Genomic DNA, 20,313 nt, shown 5'->3' with positions numbered 1-20,313 from the left:
CACATGATCGAAACCTATCTCATTGATGGAGTCCACAAGCAATCTACTAACTTCATTATTGTCTTTAAATTGGCTTCGACATAACAGATCCATTATTGGACTCAACCATCATATTGAGCAATGACCTCCGTTGATCATCAATCCATCTATCATAACACAAGCTCACGCCGGTCTCCTTCCATGTCTTCTTAACGGGTTGTAGAACCCTCTCAATGTGGAGTTTCTCATTATCAAGAAGTGTGGTCCTCAATGCATTGTACCATGAGGGAGTATAACCCAAAATATTTAAAGCACGATTGTATGAGGATAGATAATAAGGATTCCTTGCAACATTGGATGACTCTATTGCATGGACACGCCAAAACTCGAAGAGTCGCAGTATCCAACTCGTCCCGACACGACACACCAATTTGACGTATCAGACACAGCAGATGACGTATTTGGAAATATTGACTTTTTGACACGTTGACTGACGCGCGTCACCCCGGACACACCACGTCAGAAATTTTACAATAAAAAAATACATGTTTTAAAAAAATGGAACTTCTATTCATACCTCTAAAAGTGGTATTTAGACCTCTTAACTTTTTGTAATTGTAGAAGTCCAATCTTACCCCTTATTTATAGAATTAATTAATTAAATATAAGAAATATGGACTAATTATTTGCAACAATTATTTCTTTTATAGGGTTTGTTCATATGAACCTACATATGCAGTCAATCCTCTTAATAGAATATAATGGGCATGATATAAACCGTTTCACTAAAAGAAATTACGAAGGGAAGTGATTGAGTTAGGAATACATACAAGGATTACAAGCTATATGATACTATGATAATGCATGGAATAAGATGTATCAACTGTGCCATCATCTATTTACTTGATTTGTGTTGCTACTTGAATCAGGAATCAAGAACCGCAAAGCAATTCAACATTTCAAATCCTAATAGTATTAAAAGTTTTGGTTATCGTATGTTGGGCAATACTACACACTCACAGTCACAGTAGTCCTTATATGTGTTTTGTTGTATACAAGAATGCTTACGAATGCTATGATTGCTATCTCTTATCGATTCTTTCTCAAGCTTTTCATAGGCGTACGCTTAATTAGTCATAGATTCACACCCCAAGGGGATGACTGTAACGATTCTTCTACAATGACCTATTATTACTTTGGACTACATATATTGTGGACTATTTGTTAATGTTAGGTTTTACTATTCGGATACGGTTTAATCCTAATATTGTAATTAGGTAGGCTTATATAGAATTATAGATGAACAACTATTTAAAACAACATCTTTTGTATAATCTATCATTCAAGAATATCATACTTGTCTAAATTCAATTCCTTTCTATTTTCTTTAATTTCCTACTTTAATTTCTTAAAATCTATAGATGAACAAACCCTAGAAAAGAAATAATTGATGTAAACTCCCGACTCTTTAATCTTTATTATATTAAAATTTTATTAATCAAGGGTAAAACCGGACTTTTAAAGTTATAAAAAATTAGGTCTAAATACCACTCTAAGACCCCTTTAAGAAAAAAAAAACCTAAAAACCTAAACCTAAAAGAGACGCAGACTCTTTTCTTTTATCGCCGTCTCGCGTTTCCAGCCTCTGCACCTCTTTCTTTCTTTCACGGCGACTCCTCCTCTGCTCACGGCGGCAGCTGCTTTCTCTCCCTCTCCCTCGGCGACTCCTCTTCTGCTCAGTTTGGCGCATTGCGTAGAAAACTGAAGCACCCAAGCTATGGAGGATGCTTCATATCCAAATGGAGTCCAGGAAGATATAATAAACAAGTGAGTCTAATTTCCGTGGAGGTTGGATTATGATAGTTGGGCTTTGGCAGACATGTTTTGAGTGTATGGTCATGTTTCATTTTTTTTACTGCTTGTGTTTTTCAGAGAAGCGCCGCAGCTTGTGGCCCTGTTGAAGGAGATGAAGCAAGGATTGGATGTCGTTGATTCCAAAGTGAGGGCTTTGATTGCCAAGGTGTGTGTTGTCCATGTTTGTTCTTCACGTAAATAAATTCTCCCACAACTGGCATGGTGGTATGTATGAAATGTCTGTTCTCTGCTTTACTAGGTGAAAGAAAATCAGTATCCGACATCCCAAGGGTTTCACTATCTTGAAGCCAAGAACATGCTGCTTCTGCACTATTGCCTGTCACTTGTCTATTACTTACTTCGCAAGGCTGAAGGACTCTCAATCAGTGGGCATCCTGTTGTCCAGAGCCTTGTCGAGACGAGGTTGTTTTTGGAAAAGGTCTGTATCTTTAGGGATTTGTCTTTGGATTCCCCCCACTCTGTAATTTTGTTAATATGTTTGATCAGTCATTATTCATGTATTACCTTTTTGTGTGCAACAGATTCGGCCTATTGACAAAAAGATGCAGTACCAAATTGAGAAGCTGACTAAGGTTACTGCGAGTACAGCGGAGAATATACAACCAAATGAGAGGCAATCACAATCGAATAAAACAGAAGATCCGCTGAGTTATCGCCCGAATCCTCATATGATTACTAGCAAAATAGACACGACTTCTGAGGTGAAGTGCATATCACTACAATATCTGTCATCAAACTTTGCTACCTAGTGAACCGTTCATAATGTTTGTATCTGTTCATATATTGTAGGGTAGTGGCAAGTACAGACCACCCAATATTAACCCAACTTCAATGGAGAAAGATAGTAAGTCGTCAAGATTTGAAAGAAATGCACTCAGAAAGGAGGAGAACAGTCTACGACAGTCTAAGCATAATCGTTACCTGAAGGACATGGTTGATGATTTTGAAGGGAGACCTGAAGAGGTTTGTTGTTTTCACCTAGATTTCGAAGGGGTTATCTGGCCTGAAATCTATACTACTGTTGTGTTTTATCTCGTTTCTTTCTTGATGTCAAATTACAGATTGTGGATAGTATTGGAGCTGAAAGTACAGAAATGCAAAGATTTAAGGCAAAATGGGATGAGCGTGAACGGCAGGAAGAGGAAAGTTTTGTTCGTGCTCCTATTACAAAGGCGGAGAAAAAGAAGACAAAACACTTATTAAAGTCAAGAAATGGGTAGGCACTGTTTAGTTATTGATTCTCTTTTAATCATGCCATAGGTATTGGTCTGTAAAAAATATCGATGACTGACTTTTGTCAATTTCTTTCTATTAGGTTGCTTGGTTTGACCGAAAATTTCTTTGAAGAAGTTAAAAACCTACCATTGGAAGAGGGGAATGATGAGATGTCAAGTTTCAATAGTGATAGAGGTGGAAGAAGTGGAATGAGGGGCCATAAGAAGCGCAAGGTATACCGTCTTATATAAACTATCAAATCTAATATATAAAATGCATACTTGGTTCCACAATTAAATTTATCGATGAAGCTCTTTCTTTCACTTGGCACTATTATCCCACATTAGTGTTTGGAATTAGTGCTGATCTACTTATTTTTAAGCAAGTGGGTGGAGGTACTACATATAAGATTTTATAGTATAGTTAATTAAAGATGAATCGAGCATGAAATACATTGCCTATTAGGAATAGAGAAAGCAGGTCCTTTGACATAGTTTCGGTTTCTGACCCTTAGTTGAATCCTTGTTGCGCCATGTCAACTAGAGTAAAAGCAACCAATAGAAATCTTCTGTAACCTTATTGCCCCTTTAGTTGAATCAAGCATCTTGTAGCAGATATCTGCATCTTACTAGTCATTGTCCTTCGGTCCTGTTTAATCATGTATGGTGTGAGGTGAATTTTGTTGCACACTAACATCTTTAGGCCACTCCATGTCTGGTGTTCCTTTCTTGGGGGATTCTTTGATTTCTGTCCCAGCTTCTACCCTTCATGCCTTCCATTTTGATATGTTTGGAGGGGTTTGTGGCAGAGGCTCTGCTCTGTAACTTGTGTTACTAATGATTAAATTTTGTTTTCGTCCTTAATGGCTACATATGTAGACAATCCCAACGGGGGATTAGTGCGGATGACTTATGGTTCTTGCTTCTCTGCTGTTTAAGGGTCTCTGGCCTCCCCGCAGTTGAGATTTAATGTATGTAGATAATCATCCCAGACCTGACAAAAGATCTTTGATCTGGTTTACCATTATTATAATGTAAGTAAAAATATGTTTTAGACTAGTTCATGTCAGAAGAATGGGAGCCTATGAGACATATGCTATAGAATACGTTTTAGACTCTTTTAGACATGATTACACACCAACCCAAGTGAGGAACCACACTATAGTAGTTATTTATTTTCCTTGCATATGAAGGCAGTTATGGTTCAAAACTGGTGCTAGTCTTTGAGTACTTTCCAATTATGGAAGTTGATGGGAGGTCCATTTTCAGCTCGAGTAGTTCCATATTTTGTTTAGTTCATTGTCCTTGCTGACCATTACTGTGAATGCATTGACCAATTTGGCTCATTTGCAGATGAGACATTGAAGGACAGACTTATGCTGTTATGCAGCTTCACAACTCCATTTGCTTTGGTTTAGACGCAAACGAGCATCCATTTGGTGATTAGTCAGTTTTGTTGTAATCGTGCGATATGGGTATCAAGTATCAACATAAAGTTTTTGAAGAATTAATTTAAATTCAATATGCAATATTTTTGAAGTCCTTTTTTTGACCTCTTAGTGAACAGATTTGTAACCATTCGATTGTCCCCAATGCATGTGCCTTTACCATGATTCATCGCCAGTATTTGATTTTTATTTTCCGGGCAAACTATATTGATTATTATCAAAATGATAAATGAAAAGGAAGACGTAGAAAATCGAGAACGAACATCGAGAACTTTGCCCTGTTAGATAGTGTTTACACAAGTTCCATCAATGACCTTCTGGATCTTGTCTCTGCAACGTTCCTCGTCTTTTTGCTCCTTTTCACAACGTAAAGTACACAAGGCATTTCCAAATGGTATTCTCACCATGGATTTCATTTTCACCCCAGAGCTTTTCACAATCGATTATTTCTGCGATATTAGTAGGTTTAAGAGAAAAATGAAGACATGATTTGGATTCTAATAAAACTAAATCTGATTAATGTTAGAGCAATCCTTGGCAGGCTGGGGCATGCTGTATAACATAAGACCCAAGACGAGCCACACAACCAAAGACGACTCAAACTTGCACCTGCTTCAAGATACATCAATGAAAAGTTCTTTCCTTGTATCGAAATTGCTAGCAGAAACATTATATTAGCAAAAGTTTGTGCAAAAATATAGATTCAATGCATGCTTGTTAACATAGCAGACCAATCAAGAGAGATCGGAGTGAACCTGACAACATCAAAACGAGAGAAGTAACAACCGATATATTGGACAACACATTGGTAGCTATGTTGAGTAGAGGGAGCAATGGAGCTCCATTACAACCTGAAACTAAAAAAGTGAACACTTAGTTTGGCTTTGAACTTTTGGAGATTCATGAATGGGTTGATCTTTTATGCTGAAAAGAGTCTTGAGAATTGCTGTGGTAAATGACTATTTTTTTTTTGAAATAAAGCTACGTAAAAGAGACCAGGTTATTCTACATGACAAGTTAGTAAAGCTACTAGAGCTCACTAGTACAAATATAAGCAACAACCACACAACTAATGCCTGATAGGGGTGTTGCAAGCACAAAAAACCCCACGTAAGTGTGACTATATGGGTTGTGGTTGTTGCTCATATTTGTTGTAGGGCTTTTTATCCTCCAAGAGTTGTACATTGCCCCAATTTGCTCCCATCAATATTTTCTAGCCAACTGCAACCGCATAAGATACAACCCTTCTATATATCTACTACAGGGTTTGGAAGGCAAAAGGGATAAATGGGTGAAGCGGGCAGATGTGGAGGAGAAGAAGGAAGCCTATGAAAGGAGGCAAGCCGAGGAGGCTATTTAAATATAAGGTTGCATTTTGCCTTGCACAACAAATCTACCGTGGCGGCATAACCTTTCCATCAAATGAAATATGATTAATATTTTCAGGAATATGATTCATAAGCTTTTCAGAAGTACTAGGTAATACAAATTTACACAATCAGGATTGTTTTTTTTTTTGGATGAAAAAGAAAACAAGTACAAAGAAAAACCACGAAATTATAGTCAGGATTAGAAATTTGAAGAGAACTTTCTAAACAGGCCTTGAAGTTTGGATGTGCAGCTCCATCGATCACCTTCTGCAAATTGGTAATCTGATGGACCGTACGTAGTTTCTAACAGAAATGCACAACTCCCATAGTTTGTTTATCGGCTAGGCTTGATAATTCAATTTTGTTAACTTGGAGATTATCTAAATGGGGTTCCATGGAGAAGCACCCATTTAATTTCAGCATATACACTTCTTTACCAAACACAATCACAACTCTGCTCATCTGTTTTCCTTTTAATTTTATTTTTCAAATCACATAAATTTTAAATACACGATTTACTAAAACTTGATCAGTCTCTCTATGGAGCTTTTCACTATTGACTTATTCTGACTGCAATTCTAAACTCGGCCTTAGAAAACTTGATCAGACTCTCTATGGAGCTTTAACAAATTATGGTCATGTAACATCTCTAACAAAAATTATTTCAATTAATCTTAGAGCAACCCTTGGCAGGCTGGGGTATGCTGTATAAAATAAGACCCAAGACAAGAATCGCACTACCAAACAGGAAAAAGGGGCTCAAAGTTGCACCCACTTCAAGATATGGCAATGGAAGGGAAAGAACGTAAATCGAAATTGGCACTGAAAAAACAAACAGAAACACTATCAGCAAAAGTTTGTGCAAAAATATAGACTCAATGCGTGTCATTTTATATAGCAATCCAAGCAAGAGAGATTGGTAAGAACCTGAAAACATCACAACGAGAGAAGAAACAACTGCCGATGAAATCTTTACCACATTCATCAAGGATATATTGAACAACAGATTGGTAGCTACGTAAAGCAGGGGGAGCAATGGAGCTCCATTACAACCTAAAACAAAAGTGATCAATTGAATTGTCATGAACTTCTGGAAAAATTTCATGAAGTTTTCAACTCTTGATTCATTAAAACGTGATTGCTCTTCATGCTCCAGGCATCATGAGAACTACCACAACAGTGACTCGCTTAAAATATTGAACGAAAGCAACATAAGAGAAATCAATTAAAATGACTGAACTACATGACAAACTAGTGAAGCTTTTGATCTCCTATTCTCCTAAGAATATGATAATTGCCCGTCATTATTTCCTAGCTAGCCACCTGCACCCAGTAAGATATAGGTCCTCTGTTGACATATACATATTTCTCAAATTGATGATATTCACCACTCAGATGTAACTTCACCAACCTAATTTTAGTGCAGAATATCTCTTTCAGTTTCTTGTAATACCAGAATCTTAAAAAGAATAGAAACTATTCTATTTACCTAGCAGAGGGATGAGGATCCAAATAGGAACAACACAAAAAAAACAAAAAACAAAAAACAAAAATTGAATAGAATAGAATTGAAGATAAACAGAAAGAAAATGAAAATAGATATAACTGCTTGCCTGATGCACCAGCTCCAATGTTTAAAAAGCAACCAGCACCGTCTTTTAGATATGCAGGAAGTTGGGCAAATGGTATGCCTCTCATATTTGATAAGAAAGGTAGAAACAGAAGTACAAAAAGAGCCTACAAGTCAAAAGAAATAAAGGTTACAAACAAGATTTATCATTCCAACTGAAAAAAAAAATAGCAATAGCTTGATTGACCGGAACAAAATAATTTCCTCAGAGACTTTATTCTCCTAATAGGAATAACCTAATTTGTGGTAATGTCAATAGTATACTAGAAACAAAATATCGAAGATTCATGATCCAACTTGTGGTACTGTATGAATCTCTGATGTAAGCTCACCTAAAGGCTCCAAAAGTATAGGAGCTCCTAATTGTCTTACGATTATCTTTTCTCACCATTATGAAAGGGATGCTTAAAAGCACATTGAGTAAACTTTTATTGTCGGAAACTTGGGACACAATCATATCTAGTAATGAAAGGACCGTGACTCCAAATAACTAAACATGTAGAAAACATTTATGACAGGTTAACGTAACAGTTGGGAATACTCTCCCAGATATATTACAAGACACATATAATTTTTTTTCCTTTCAAAAGCTTACTTAAATAGATTCCAATCGGTACCTTGTCCATATCTTAGTTTGTTCCATACTCTACATTTCAATCATGCAAACAGGCAAACATAAAATCAACAGATTCCTTCAGGCAGACACTTGAGACTAGGACCAGAAAATTAAAAGAAATCAATGCCACAGGCTGGCTTCATTGTTTGGAGAAACTTTTGTAGTTCTTACCCTTTATTGATGGTCTACCCAATTGGACAACAATATTGAGGTGCATCAAAGACATTATGAAGAAGAAATCAGCACATGTTAAAGTAAAACAAAGTAAAGACACAGTCACCTGATATGCAGATCCAAAAGAATTGACAACCAATATGTCGAGTGATTTTCCCTGCATGAAAAATAGATTTATGACGAAGCACACAAAATTAGATTGCCAAAAAGGAAAGAATTCTAATGCCAGCAAATCACTTACAAATAAACAAAAGACAAGGCCTTACCTTAAGGTGGACAGGGGCATCAACAAAGATAAATTCCTATTTAAAACCAAAAGATCACAAGATTAAATATTGTCCTTATGAAGTGTGCCAGGGAACTTATAATATTCATTTCTGTAACCTTGATGATAAATGCACCAGCTTGAAAAGCACTTGAAGCAATTAGTAGTATCGGCCACACAGGCTTAACTCCAGACAGCATCCGGCCAGAATCAGACCCACTGCAATCACATAAATCACAAATAAGCATCAGACCCTCAAGTTTAACAATATGGAGATTCACTCCTTTCGAAAAAAAAAAACAATATGGAGATTTACTTACACTACAAAATCATGGTTTACTAACATCCACCTTCTAATATGAAAGAAAAAAAATACACACACACACACACACACATATATATATATATTCATGTTGTTGGCAGTTAAAAAATAATACACAAATTAGCTTAAGAATGATGAAGGACAAGTGACACACTTTAGCAGCAACGAGAGAGAATCAAATAACAGGAAGAACCTTTACAGTGATCACAAAGAATCACTATTCAATATGAGGGCTAAGAGAATTATGCACCAATAGACATTGTTAAGTTCCCATTCAATAAATATATTTTTGACTAACAAATTGACTCCAAAAGAAGATGGGATTCTTGTAGCAATTCCAACATAACATGACACAGAAGGAGACATCCACTGACACTGCATTGAAGGTCAATTTTCTCATCCTTGGCTCTAAATCACACCCTTAATTTCTTTGAGATTACTCACAAAGGTGCAGGATGACACACTTGAAGTGCGACTAGAACACTGCCCTAGATCGAAACGAAATCTTAGCGAAATGAACAAAGGCATGTGCAATAGAAACAAGAGTGATAATCTACCAATTGACTATGTGTCTGATAATTTCTTTAGAGTTATTTGCCACTTGATACATGAGTGCAGACCAGTGACAAGATAGTAACAATTTTCCAGTACTACTTCTATACAATGAGAAGCATGTCCATGTGACTGCTGGTTGAGCCATCCAAAGATTTGTGTCACAAATCAAATGATCAAGCAATCAGACCACATTACATGTAAATAAATAGCATCTTTGAATTGTAGAAGCATGGATTAATATACCTTGCAACAGCTAACACTACACCTACAGCGACAAGGATGCAGCCAACAATCTGATTGAATCTGTATCTTTTTCCCAAGATAAAAGAAGAAAAACCCAACTGCCACACTAACATTGTCTGCAAGATAACGCGACACAAAGGAAAGCTGAGGACGCAAAGTTTGCATGTTACTGGAACAAAATGAAGTCTCACTTTATATAATAAACAGCTACAATTATGCTTTCACTCTTGAGAAGGACAGATATCATGCTATATGAATTTCGTTCACTTGTTTCAACCAAAATCAGGTCATATCTTATTTCTGTTACAGTATATTGTTATTAACGAAATTGTATCTGTACATTCAGGGATGCCAGAGCAATGTTCTGTAAGCTGCTAAATTTAAAGTTTTCTGCCCATACAACAGATTAAGGAAAAGAAATGCTCAAATGCTCAGATGTGTAGTTACTCCTATTTGTGCCTATCAGAAGTTCAGCCCAAACCTGTCTGGATCCTATGCTACTGGACTGACCTCAGCCTGGAATAAGCTATAAATTAAAGCTAAGTTGGTGGGCAATCCAATCAGCTTATAGATTACCTTTTATATAATGATTAATGACTAAAGCCTCCCATTAATGCGCTCCAATATGGCATGAGTAGTTGAGTACAAAAATCTACTCTAACGACCTATGCATGATACTGACTACATACATCCTTAAGAAGTTAACTGAGGTTCTTAAAAACAACATCCCAGTAGTTGGGGATGACTTATGTAGGTTCTAAACAACCTACTCAGGCATGCTTGTATTGGTTTGTTAATTTGTTTTAGGATATTAAAGAATACCTGACTCAATAAGGGTATGGCCGGTCCCGGAAGCATGGCTGTTGAGAATACATACAATTCACAAGAACAAAACACCAAAATCATCAATAAAAAATAAAAAATAGGTACACTTCTTACTTGATTAGTTCATTTAACAAACTCGCTCATTTATCTATGAATAATACATTACAGACATGAATTTCAAACCGGGATCAACGCAAAAGTGCAGAGTATATAGTACCTACGGCCGCCATCCCCGCGGCGACTCCGAGGGCATCCAATGCACCAATGGCCACAAAGGGAGCTTTGGGAAGGGCAATCATTTCATCAGTCACCATCCCAGAACGATACCGCAGGTACAATATTGAAAAGTATATAATCACATATCTGAGCCACATTACACAAAAAAAATTCAAACTTCAGAAGTAAAACATAAAAAAAAACTCTTAACAGGGAATTAAATTGCCACACGCGTGTTTTACAATTGAGTAGTAAAAATTAAAAAAAAAATGAAAAGTGTTGAGAAGTATATAATCACATAGCTGAGCTACATTAACATTACACAAAGATTCAAACTTTTAGTAGTAAAATTCAAATGGGAAATTAAATTACCACAAGGGTTTGCTACAATCACAGTAAAAATTTGAGAAATGAAAGTTACCCGAAGGTGGTGAATTGGGCGAAGAAGAAGGGGTGGTGTTTCATGGGGACGAGGGCGAGCTTGTAAAGAACCTTGTTGCCGACGGCGAGGGCAACGGTCAGTAACGAGCTCAAAACGACTCGTCGTTTTGTTGTCGACGAATTAGAGACCTCGGCGGAGGTCGTTTTCACCACCGATGCCTGCAGCCTGACATCCCTCCTGGCTGTGATCCAGCTTCTCGGTTTGCAATCCGAAACGACCCAAAACGGTGCGTTTCGACATAGCCGATAATCATGATCCGAGCTTTTCAGCAGGAGCAGAGGCGGGTTTGATGTAGAGTAAGATAAAGTAAAGGCGCCATTTTTGGTGTCCGAAGAAGAAGGAAAGGAGAGGGAGGAGGACAGGAGGGAGTTGCGAAACGACGCCGTAGATGAGGAAGCCATTTTAATCATGAAGACAAAGTGAACTCGGCAGTTATGTTCCTCCTCCCATCTTACTGCTCTTCGAAAATTTGAGCAGGGGGAGATTGGAATAAGTAAGTTAAACTAGATCGCGGCATTTGAGGAGTCAAACATGGCAAGTAGCAGAAGTAGTCATGTTTGGTTTTTGGTTGTGCTGACTTCATAAGAGAAGGAAAAGCCACCGGACCCAAAAATAATGAGAGGAAAAAAAAACGCAGGGAGGGTGGGGGAAGAGGACAACCAGGAGAGAAAAACAAATGTCAGAGGGAAAGGGTCCCGCCAACGAATAGTGTTGGGAAAAGGAACCCCTGGTCCCCTCTCTAGTCTAATCTAGTCTAGGCCTCTACTACGTTTTTCAGCGTTTCTTCGTTCTTTAACCGTTTTCACAAAACGCTCTCAACTAGACTACTTTTTTCTTGTCACATTCTCCTCCACTCTCACTCTCTTGATCCCTAAATTCTCCCTCCACTCTCCCTCTAGTTCTCCCTAACCACGCAATTTTCAGTCAATTATATTCTGAAATTATGTCTATCAGCTTTCCCACACTATATTCGATAATTCGTATTTAAAAAAGGGGTGCGGCTCAATGTACCATTGTATCCGATATGACAAGTAAGCAAGTCCGAATGTATAAGGACTAATTTGGGATCAGGTCGAGTTGGTCATTTTGCATAGAGTCGATCTATTTTTGTTTCTAATATAATTTAGTTGAGGTATTGATGTGTTCTTAAGATGACGAATTATAATTTTGAATGATGAATGAGCGTGAATTATTTAAGAGAATTAGGAGTGAGATTTTGTGATGATGTGTTGACAAGATGTCATGTTTCATCATATTCAGTGTTTAATTTAGAATACACGAGTGAGTTTGAATCATTGAGCTCCAATCAGCAAACAAAACCCACTTGTTCACCAACCCTAGTTGATGTAATGGATGATATACATTAATCTACCAAACATTTTATGCCAAAATTGAAAAAAAAAAAGTGGAATGGAACTAGTTCAATATACCAACGACCAATGACTCATGATTTTGCTGATGTGGCAACAGAATGCTTAAGAAAACCAAATAGAAACCGAAAACGGAACAAAAACGTTATAGAGTAGGTTTTACTAGAAAAGAAAAAAAACGAAATCATTGAGGGGCCGAGGCAGCAGCAAGAGAAAGACAAATGCTTGGCGCATCATAATGAAAGCAATGTGAGGTATAGAACCTTGTGCCAAATAGAACGCCAGAGGTGAAATACTCTGGAACCTGATAGAAGGGATCTACTGCCATAATCAAGATTTGCAAGCCAAGCCTATCCAGCGGCAAACTTCACTTCGTGACCATAATGATTTTCAATCTTCACTCCATGTTCACTAGACAATCTAAATTTTTCTATTGATTACTTGGGCAAGGATCCAGAGGATTTTACATGTAAAACATATCCTCGTGAAAGATTGAGAACAAATAGAAAAATTCGTGGAGGTAAAACTAAAATTTAACGAGGTAAAAAAGTGAAGCGTAATCTAGATTTGGATTCATAACAAATTAATTACATCAACTAATTTGAGAACCATCCTTAGCAGATTGGGGTATGCTGTACAAAATAAGACCCCAGACAAGAATTGCACTACCAAGGAGAAAAAAGGGGCTCAAAGTTGCACCCTCTTGGAGATATGGCAATGGAAGGGAAAGAACATATATGGAGATCGGCACTGCAGAAATAACAAAAGCACCATATTAGCAACAGTTGGCCACACATACACACACAAACACAGATATGTATATAGATGTTTTACACACAAAGCTAGAGAGATCTGAGAACCTGACAACATCACAATGAGAGAAGCAACAACCGCCGAGGAAGTCTTTACGACATTTAGCAAGAATATGTTGAACAACAGATTGCCAGCTATGTAAAGCAGTGGAAGCAATGGAGCCCCATTACAACCTGAAGCAAGTGATGATGAATTTACTAAGAACATTGGAAAAACTTTTTGAAGCTCTTCATTCTTCATTCATAAAACACATATATAACAGAAAAATCACGACAGAAATGAGAAAAATCAATCACTCCTATATTTCATGAGATCAATCCAATTGAGCCTTTTGTTACTCGGTGCTCCAGATTTGTATGAAACCGCCGTACTGGTATTCCATCAGGCAACCATTCAGATATAGCTTTTGTCTGTTTGCTTGTGCATGTTGTCAAGAGGAATTTACCATTTGCACATAAATGGAGGTTGGTGTTTTAAACTGTTATCAATCTTATGACTTAAGTTCAAGGTAGTGCTGCATGCAATCGTAAAATTATTATAAAATCTCACGAGTTCAAAGATGCCAAAGGGTCAGAGGAAATTAGACTAAAGATAAAACAGATGGTGGCAACTGATATGATGCCACACTTCACTATTATCTTTGCAAAACTGGTAGAAGAGTGCAGTTAATAAAAGCTATAATGATATCAGTAATTTCAGATTATTGATTTTATATGAGAGCAGATACTTCGATCAGTCAACATACATTGTATTTAAAGTATGCCTATCATATAGCACCAAATATCCTAGTGACGCAGCACAGTAGCTGCTTAGGAATCTGGATCACAAGCTCTAAGAACTGTAGGTTAAACACACACTGACTTTAGGATTCACACCCAGGCTTCACACCCTAGTCTAGGCTTCACACCTAAAACACAATAATTTGGGAATCTCTCCCAGGCTTCTCACCTTAATGCTATCACAGGATAATTCAGAAAACACTCTGATATTTTAATTCAACATAACATATCTCAGCCCATTGGCTTTTACAGTTATTTATACTAGGTTCTATAACTGACACTAACTAGCTTTTAGCACTCTTTAGGACTCTTGAAATTCAGAAACAGAAACATAAAGACCTAATAAATAAAAACTTAAACTCCTAAACTGAACAGAAACAAAAAGACACAAGTAGACTCTTGAAATAACACAAAGCCAAAAGACTCCTAGGATCAGACTTCTAAGCTGCCAATTAATATCCTGAGAGCAATTAATCAAACCATAGAGAAAGGCAAATATCAGCTGCTCTAAATTTCCATCTCTTTCATTCATAAACCTTGAAAGGTTTGGCATGATGTCCTCATCACCTAGACAACTACAATATCAATGTATTTTACAAAATAACAGAAAGCAATTGAAAGTAGATAAGAAAGCTTGCCTGATGCAGCAGCTCCCATATTCAGAAAGCAACCAGCACCATCCTTTAGATATCTAGGAAGTTGGGCGAATGGTATGCCTCTCATATTTGATAAGAAAGGTAGAAATAGGAGTACAAAAAGAGCCTGCAAGTCAAAGGGAATATAGGTCACATCAGATTCATTTTTCTAACTGCGACAGTAAGAGCAGGATTTAACTTGATCAACCGAGTAATAGTTACCTGAAATCCAGATCCAAAGGAGTTGACAACAAATATGTCAAGTGATTTTCCCTGCATGAAAACAGATTGAGTTCAGAAACTATGCAAAACAGCTTGTCAACAAGAAAAAAATTTAGAAAAATGTCATCTGATTACAGGAAATAATTGAAATCTAAGGTCATACCTTTAAGTGAACCGCAGCATCAACAAAGACAAATTCCTGTTCACAGAAGAATAATCAAGGTTGACAATTTTGCTTATAAACCGCAGCACTACACACAGGGAATGTTCATTGCTTTAACCTTGATTATAGATGCACCAGCTTGAAAAGCACTTGAAGCAATCATTAGTAATGGCCACACAGACTCAACTCCAGATAGCATCTGGCCAGAATTGTTCCCACTGAAATCATATAAATCACAACAGACATCAGGAACCCATTTCGCTGCATGTAGTATGAAACCTACAGGGGTACTAGACACAGAAGATTAACACAATGTAGTTTCTCTTTCTAGAACATGACACATTACCAATAGCATTTACTGTTTTTTAAAGCGGAAAAGAGAGTTTTCATGTTGTTAAACTTTGTGCAGGATGACACGCTGGGTGTGAGAATGGAACTGCCCTAGATTTAAGCAAATATTTGGAGAAGGTGTAGAACACGCGTCCCAGATAGAGATATAAACCGCAGACAGACTTCAAAGAAGGGACTGTGTTTCATCCCAAAAAACAAAAAAACATGCTTTTGATTTTGTTTTCTTTATGGACAGATTGCCTCTTTCACTTGGAGCAATGAAAAGACCAAATATGAGCTCAGACATTTGAGAAGACCTCCTTTCTACTCGACACTACTTATCTCTAAATGCATAACATGAAATTATTATGGTCGACCCCATTCATCTTCGTGATTGTCTTCTGACATTATCTTTTGACCTTATCTACCATATGACTCATGAGCATGCAGCCATTCACGTCTTGCGAGTATTATATAAACATGGTCCACGTGACTGCCAGAGGTGCCCTTCAAGACTCGTGTCACCAACTAATCAATAATGGACCGGACACCAGTACATACTTAGTAAAATAGTGGCATGTCTTTATATTATAAAAGAATGAATGAAGATACCTAGCAACAGCTAGCACTACACCTGCAGCTACGAGGATACAACCAATAATCTGATTGATTCTGTATGTTCTCCCCAAGATAAGATAAGAAAAACCCAGCTGCCACACCAAAAACGTCTGCACAATATTGAAACATAAAGAGAAAATGAGAAGTTTGCCATTGTTACTTTGGCCATAAAAACAAATGTTACACATTCTCTTTAAATTTCATACTTTTCTACAGATGCTGTCACAATCAGAATATCGGTTTTCTATCATAGTAGATTAAACTAAAGTAGTTATCCAAATATTCAGGGCTAGCTGAAGAATGTTGCATAACCCTGCTACATTTGAATTCTTCTGTCTAACAGATTAGTTGTGCATGTTAGAGATGAGTTCAGGCCAAACTTGAATAGAACCTATAAGAACAGATCAAACTCACCCTGGCTTGACCTATAAAATAATTGAAGTTGCAAGATGATCAATTTGGCAGCCACATCCAACTTCAAGACAAAGGAGTTTAGATTTTCCTTTTCCAAAAACTTTTCTTGCTTATTTTTATCTTTTTTCTTACTATTTCACCAAAAATTAAACTGATCCTCAAAATGCAGCGTAGATAATCCTTATTCAACCCTAGGCCATGATATTCTATCCGCTTGCTAACCCCCCTCCTCTCCCTTTTGGGATTCAAGCACCTTCACCACAAACAATTCCTTCATCAATTTTTCTACACTATCTGTTTCCACTGAACATACTAGAGTCTATTACAAACAGGATTCTTCAATGCCACTGATTGTCAAGCCTTCCATTGTTCAAGTCCAACACGGCATCAGTAGCCTACTTAACAACACATGCATCGTACTGATGATGCATTAATACAGGTTCTTGTAGATAAGTAGCTTAAATTGTTGGGAATATAACATGCTCTTTCGTTTAATTTATTTGCAACTCTTGCTAGGATAATAGAATATACCTGATTCAATATGGGTATGGCCGGTCCAGGAAGCATGGCTGTTCAGAGACACGTACAATTCACAAAAACAGGACGCCAAAACCATCAATAACCATATACACTCCCTACTTACATTAGCTCATTTCTCATCACACAAAACTCAAGCAGGTTATCTCCACCTCATATACGAACTCATTATACTACCAACAACACAGAACCACACAATTACTAACGATATAAAGCAACTAGTATGGTACCTGCAGCAGCCATCCCAGAAGCCACTCCAAGTGCCTCTAAGGCTCCAATGGCCACGAACCGCGATTTCGGAAGCCTCAGCATTTCATCAGTCACAATCCCAGAACGGTACCGTATATACAGAATCGAAAAATATATCACCACATATCTGATCAAACCAAAAACCCACAATTCCAATCAAGAATTCACAAAAAGATCAAAACTTTACGGTAAAAGCTAACAAATTAACTCAAGGAGCAATCACATTACGACAATTCCAATCACACCAAACCAAGAATTCCAAAAAGATCAAAACTTTAAGGCAAAAGTTAACAAATTGAAACGAAGAGATTACATACCCAAAGGTTGCGAATTGGGCGAGAAAGAAAGGGTGGTGCTTCATGGGGACGAGAGCGAGCTTGTAGAGAACGCGGTTGGAGACGGCGAGGGCGACGGTGAGTAGGGCTGAGAAAGCGACGCCGTTTGTGATGATCGGGGAGGAAGGGGGAGGGTTGGGAGGGAGGGAGGCGTGGAGTCTGGCATTGGGCTTGCGGTGGCGAAACGGTGCGTTTGGGGCGAGGCGGAGGAGAGAAGGGCGGGGGCGGTGGAGGAGTGGCATTGAGGGCGGAGAGGAGGAGGAGAAAGAAGTGGCGCCATTTTTGAGGTGGGGAGGAGAGGAGAGGAGGAAGTTGTGAAACGACAGCGTAGAGGAGCTCATCGGTCTCTCTGATTATTACGAGTGATGGTGTGGATGCCAAATTGTATGGACTGTCTAGTCCCAACCCTATTGAAAATTGATTTTATTTTTTGGTCTGATTAGGTCTTTTCATGTTACACATTCGACTCATACGAGCTTGTTTGGAAGACACGAGAGAAAATTAAAGTTAGATTATGTGCTAGCTAGAATTGACGGGTTTGTTCTGTAGTTGAGATATATACTAACAGTTATTCTTTTTAATATGTTATTCAATACGACGAGTATTGTATTATTTTTGGTTTCATTTTGGGTCATCATAGTGTACGAATTACAAGTATAGAGTTTTGTATTACGGACAAAACCTACTTGCTATGTTTTTCGTCATTCTCCAGCTGCAATTAGGTAGAAGACTTGACAGAAAACTTACCCGAGGGTGACGACCTCCAAACAAAGTCATCCTCCTTTGTTGAAATCTAGACTGAGATGATATTGAGAGGAAGATTGATTCACTTGAATTGAGCTAAGAGAATTACAAAGCACATATACAACTTTAGACTTGAGAGAGACCCTAACTACTCAAAAGACTAAAAAACTAGTCTGCCAACTATTTCAACAACTCCTAAAGACTAACAGATAAAATGCTAAAACTAATTACAACAACTACTCCTTGAATTAAGGTTAAAAAATATTGACCAAAAAAGAAAAGGTTAAAAAGAAGGACAAGATCATCTTGCCTAAGAAACAAGCAAACGGAGAAAGAGGGGAACAGATTGAGCATTAATTGTAGCATTGCATATTTACTGCACATAATGCTGCAACTGAGATACCATTGCACAAACCAACAGCTCCAACATTGCACAACCTGTTGCATAGATCTGCACAAATTTACTCAGGACTCCCATTCTGCAAATATCCTTATTCAGGTGAGGCATAGGTACTTCCACAATTTGTTTCACTATGCAATTGTCAAAGTAACTGGCCAGTTTTGCTATATTCCATTTTTTATTGATCATGAATTGATCAACACTTGCATTCCAGACAAAAAAAAAATAGATCAACTGTTACATCCTAATTTAGGGATAGCTAGCATACTATTTTCATATCGTAGATTGTACTGAGGGAAGTCAAAAGCCCAATTATAAGTGCAGAATTTAATGGACTTACCATTTCCGACAGTCCATCGCATTCCTTTCGTGATCAGGTCTCTCGAACAGTCGAACATGCACTGCGAGAATGTGAACTAAAGTAATGGGTTCAAAATTGCAGTGGACAGAGGCTATCTCACAGAAATTCAAGGTTACGGCTGTAAGGCGATCCAAGAAGTTTTACGAACTTGAGTTTTCACTAAGTAAGCAGTATGAGAACTCACATTATACAGTTGATAGATTTTTTTTTTTTTTTTTTACAACTGAGATAGCTAGATTTAGTAATAAACAATGCACAATTTTTGCACATTGCCTTGGAGTCTAATCCCATTGAATATAGCAATCTGAGAAGCAACTACAATGCTCATTTAACAACTATATATATCCTCCAATGATTCAACAACTATATATATATATATATATATACTTGGAGAAGTATAGTATATTTCTAGATGGATACCTGTGGTTTTGCTGACTAGCCAACTTTCGTGTGTTTCCACCATATGGCCCGGCGGGTCACTCATGCTGATTGAATCAAGTTGGAATGGAATCGATCCGATTCATGATGATTTCCCAAAGAATTATGCCTTGATCGACGTATTTATTTCCCTAGATTCCTCTCTCATCACTTGTTCTCTAAATACGTAAATGGTAGAAGAAATTGGTGGTGATGAAAACAATACAATATACCTTTTAATTGCAGATTAGATCTGTGACATAAGATTAAGATAAAAGATTTATTCTCTGGTAATATGTCAGAAGATTGAAAACAAGAATATGTATGCAATATACACTTTTAGATGAACTCTGCACCTATCTTTCATGAAAGAAATAGTTCTCTTCCCTTAAACCTGTGTGCATGGTTCTAGTGTTCTACCAATATATTTGTTTACCTAGCTTTCTCTCTCATTAATTACTTGTTCATTAACCGATAGATTTCTCTTTTAATTGCATAGATCTATCACATAAGATTACATAAAATATTTATTCTCAGGCATATTACCAAACGTTAGAAGATTGAAAACAAGAATATGTATGAATAATACACTTATCGATGAACTCGATCAGTACCTATCTTTCATGAAAGAAATAATTCTCTTCCCTTCATTGCGGGCCTGCTTTCACCAAACCATAAGGGTACAAGTAGGGTTGGGAGTTGGTACCAAAAAAATGGTACCGAAACCGTTCGTTCCGTACCGAATTCCGACG

The 20,313-nt window shown here is 37.4% G+C and overlaps 3 protein-coding genes across 4 annotated transcripts; 1 reads left to right on the top strand and 2 right to left on the bottom strand.

Annotated features, from left to right (window-relative positions):
• The first annotated feature begins 1,565 nt into the window (after positions 1–1,565).
• Positions 1,566–4,636, top strand: LOC126796262 (uncharacterized). The gene is made up of 8 exons (XM_050523045.1): positions 1,566–1,806; positions 1,912–1,999; positions 2,093–2,272; positions 2,376–2,555; positions 2,644–2,817; positions 2,916–3,070; positions 3,170–3,302; positions 4,422–4,636. Exons 1-8 carry the CDS (start codon positions 1,757–1,759, stop codon positions 4,431–4,433), a joined length of 972 nt encoding a protein of 323 aa, XP_050379002.1. The 5' UTR covers positions 1,566–1,756; the 3' UTR covers positions 4,434–4,636.
• A 472-nt stretch (positions 4,637–5,108) lies between these two features.
• On the bottom strand, positions 5,109–11,803 carry LOC126794107 (protein CLT2, chloroplastic-like). 2 transcript variants are annotated; one of them, XM_050520754.1, is made up of 10 exons: positions 11,154–11,797; positions 10,734–10,879; positions 10,514–10,551; positions 9,692–9,807; positions 8,691–8,790; positions 8,573–8,608; positions 8,413–8,463; positions 7,500–7,623; positions 6,814–6,939; positions 6,508–6,708 (listed from the first exon to the last, which is right to left on the bottom strand). In XM_050520754.1, exons 1-10 carry the CDS (start codon positions 11,582–11,584, stop codon positions 6,551–6,553), a joined length of 1,326 nt encoding a protein of 441 aa, XP_050376711.1. In that variant the 5' UTR covers positions 11,585–11,797; the 3' UTR covers positions 6,508–6,550. The 2 variants fall into 2 exon arrangements, with proteins under 2 accessions (XP_050376712.1, XP_050376711.1); XM_050520755.1 differs by lacking the exons at positions 6,508–6,708; positions 6,814–6,939 and adding an exon at positions 5,109–5,367 and having other exon boundaries at positions 11,154–11,803.
• Positions 11,804–14,117: 2,314 nt separating this feature from the next.
• On the bottom strand, positions 14,118–17,972 carry LOC126794261 (protein CLT2, chloroplastic-like). Its single transcript, XM_050520925.1, has 9 exons — positions 17,622–17,972; positions 17,286–17,431; positions 17,050–17,087; positions 16,099–16,214; positions 15,275–15,374; positions 15,157–15,192; positions 14,994–15,044; positions 14,704–14,898; positions 14,118–14,142 (listed from the first exon to the last, which is right to left on the bottom strand). The coding sequence occupies exons 1-8, from the start codon at positions 17,879–17,881 to the stop codon at positions 14,704–14,706; spliced, it is 942 nt and encodes a 313-aa protein (XP_050376882.1). The 5' UTR covers positions 17,882–17,972; the 3' UTR covers positions 14,118–14,142.
• Positions 17,973–20,313: the final 2,341 nt, after the last annotated feature.

The sequence above is a fragment of the Argentina anserina genome, chromosome 5, assembly GCF_933775445.1.
Source record: "Argentina anserina chromosome 5, drPotAnse1.1, whole genome shotgun sequence".
NCBI lineage: Eukaryota > Viridiplantae > Streptophyta > Magnoliopsida > Rosales > Rosaceae > Argentina > Argentina anserina.
This window is presented reverse-complemented; position numbering and strand designations above follow the sequence as displayed.

Coding starts and splice junctions, on each gene's coding strand:
- LOC126796262 (XM_050523045.1), top strand. CDS start 1,757: ATGGAGGATGCTTCATATCCAAATGGAGTCCAGGAAGATATAATAAAC. Junction 1,807..1,911: donor CAGGAAGATATAATAAACAA/GTGAGTCTAATT, acceptor TGTGTTTTTCAG/AGAAGCGCCGCAGCTTGTGG. Junction 3,071..3,169: donor TTATTAAAGTCAAGAAATGG/GTAGGCACTGTT, acceptor TCTTTCTATTAG/GTTGCTTGGTTTGACCGAAA.
- LOC126794107 (XM_050520754.1), bottom strand. CDS start 11,584: ATGATTAAAATGGCTTCCTCATCTACGGCGTCGTTTCGCAACTCCCTC. Junction 8,791..9,691: donor GTAGTGTTAGCTGTTGCAAG/GTATATTAATCC, acceptor ATGTGATTGCAG/TGGGTCTGATTCTGGCCGGA. Junction 8,609..8,690: donor CTGGTGCATTTATCATCAAG/GTTACAGAAATG, acceptor GGTTTTAAATAG/GAATTTATCTTTGTTGATGC.
- LOC126794261 (XM_050520925.1), bottom strand. CDS start 17,881: ATGCCACTCCTCCACCGCCCCCGCCCTTCTCTCCTCCGCCTCGCCCCA. Junction 17,432..17,621: donor GCCCAATTCGCAACCTTTGG/GTATGTAATCTC, acceptor TGGTTTGATCAG/ATATGTGGTGATATATTTTT. Junction 14,899..14,993: donor CCTTTGGATCTGGATTTCAG/GTAACTATTACT, acceptor TTTGACTTGCAG/GCTCTTTTTGTACTCCTATT.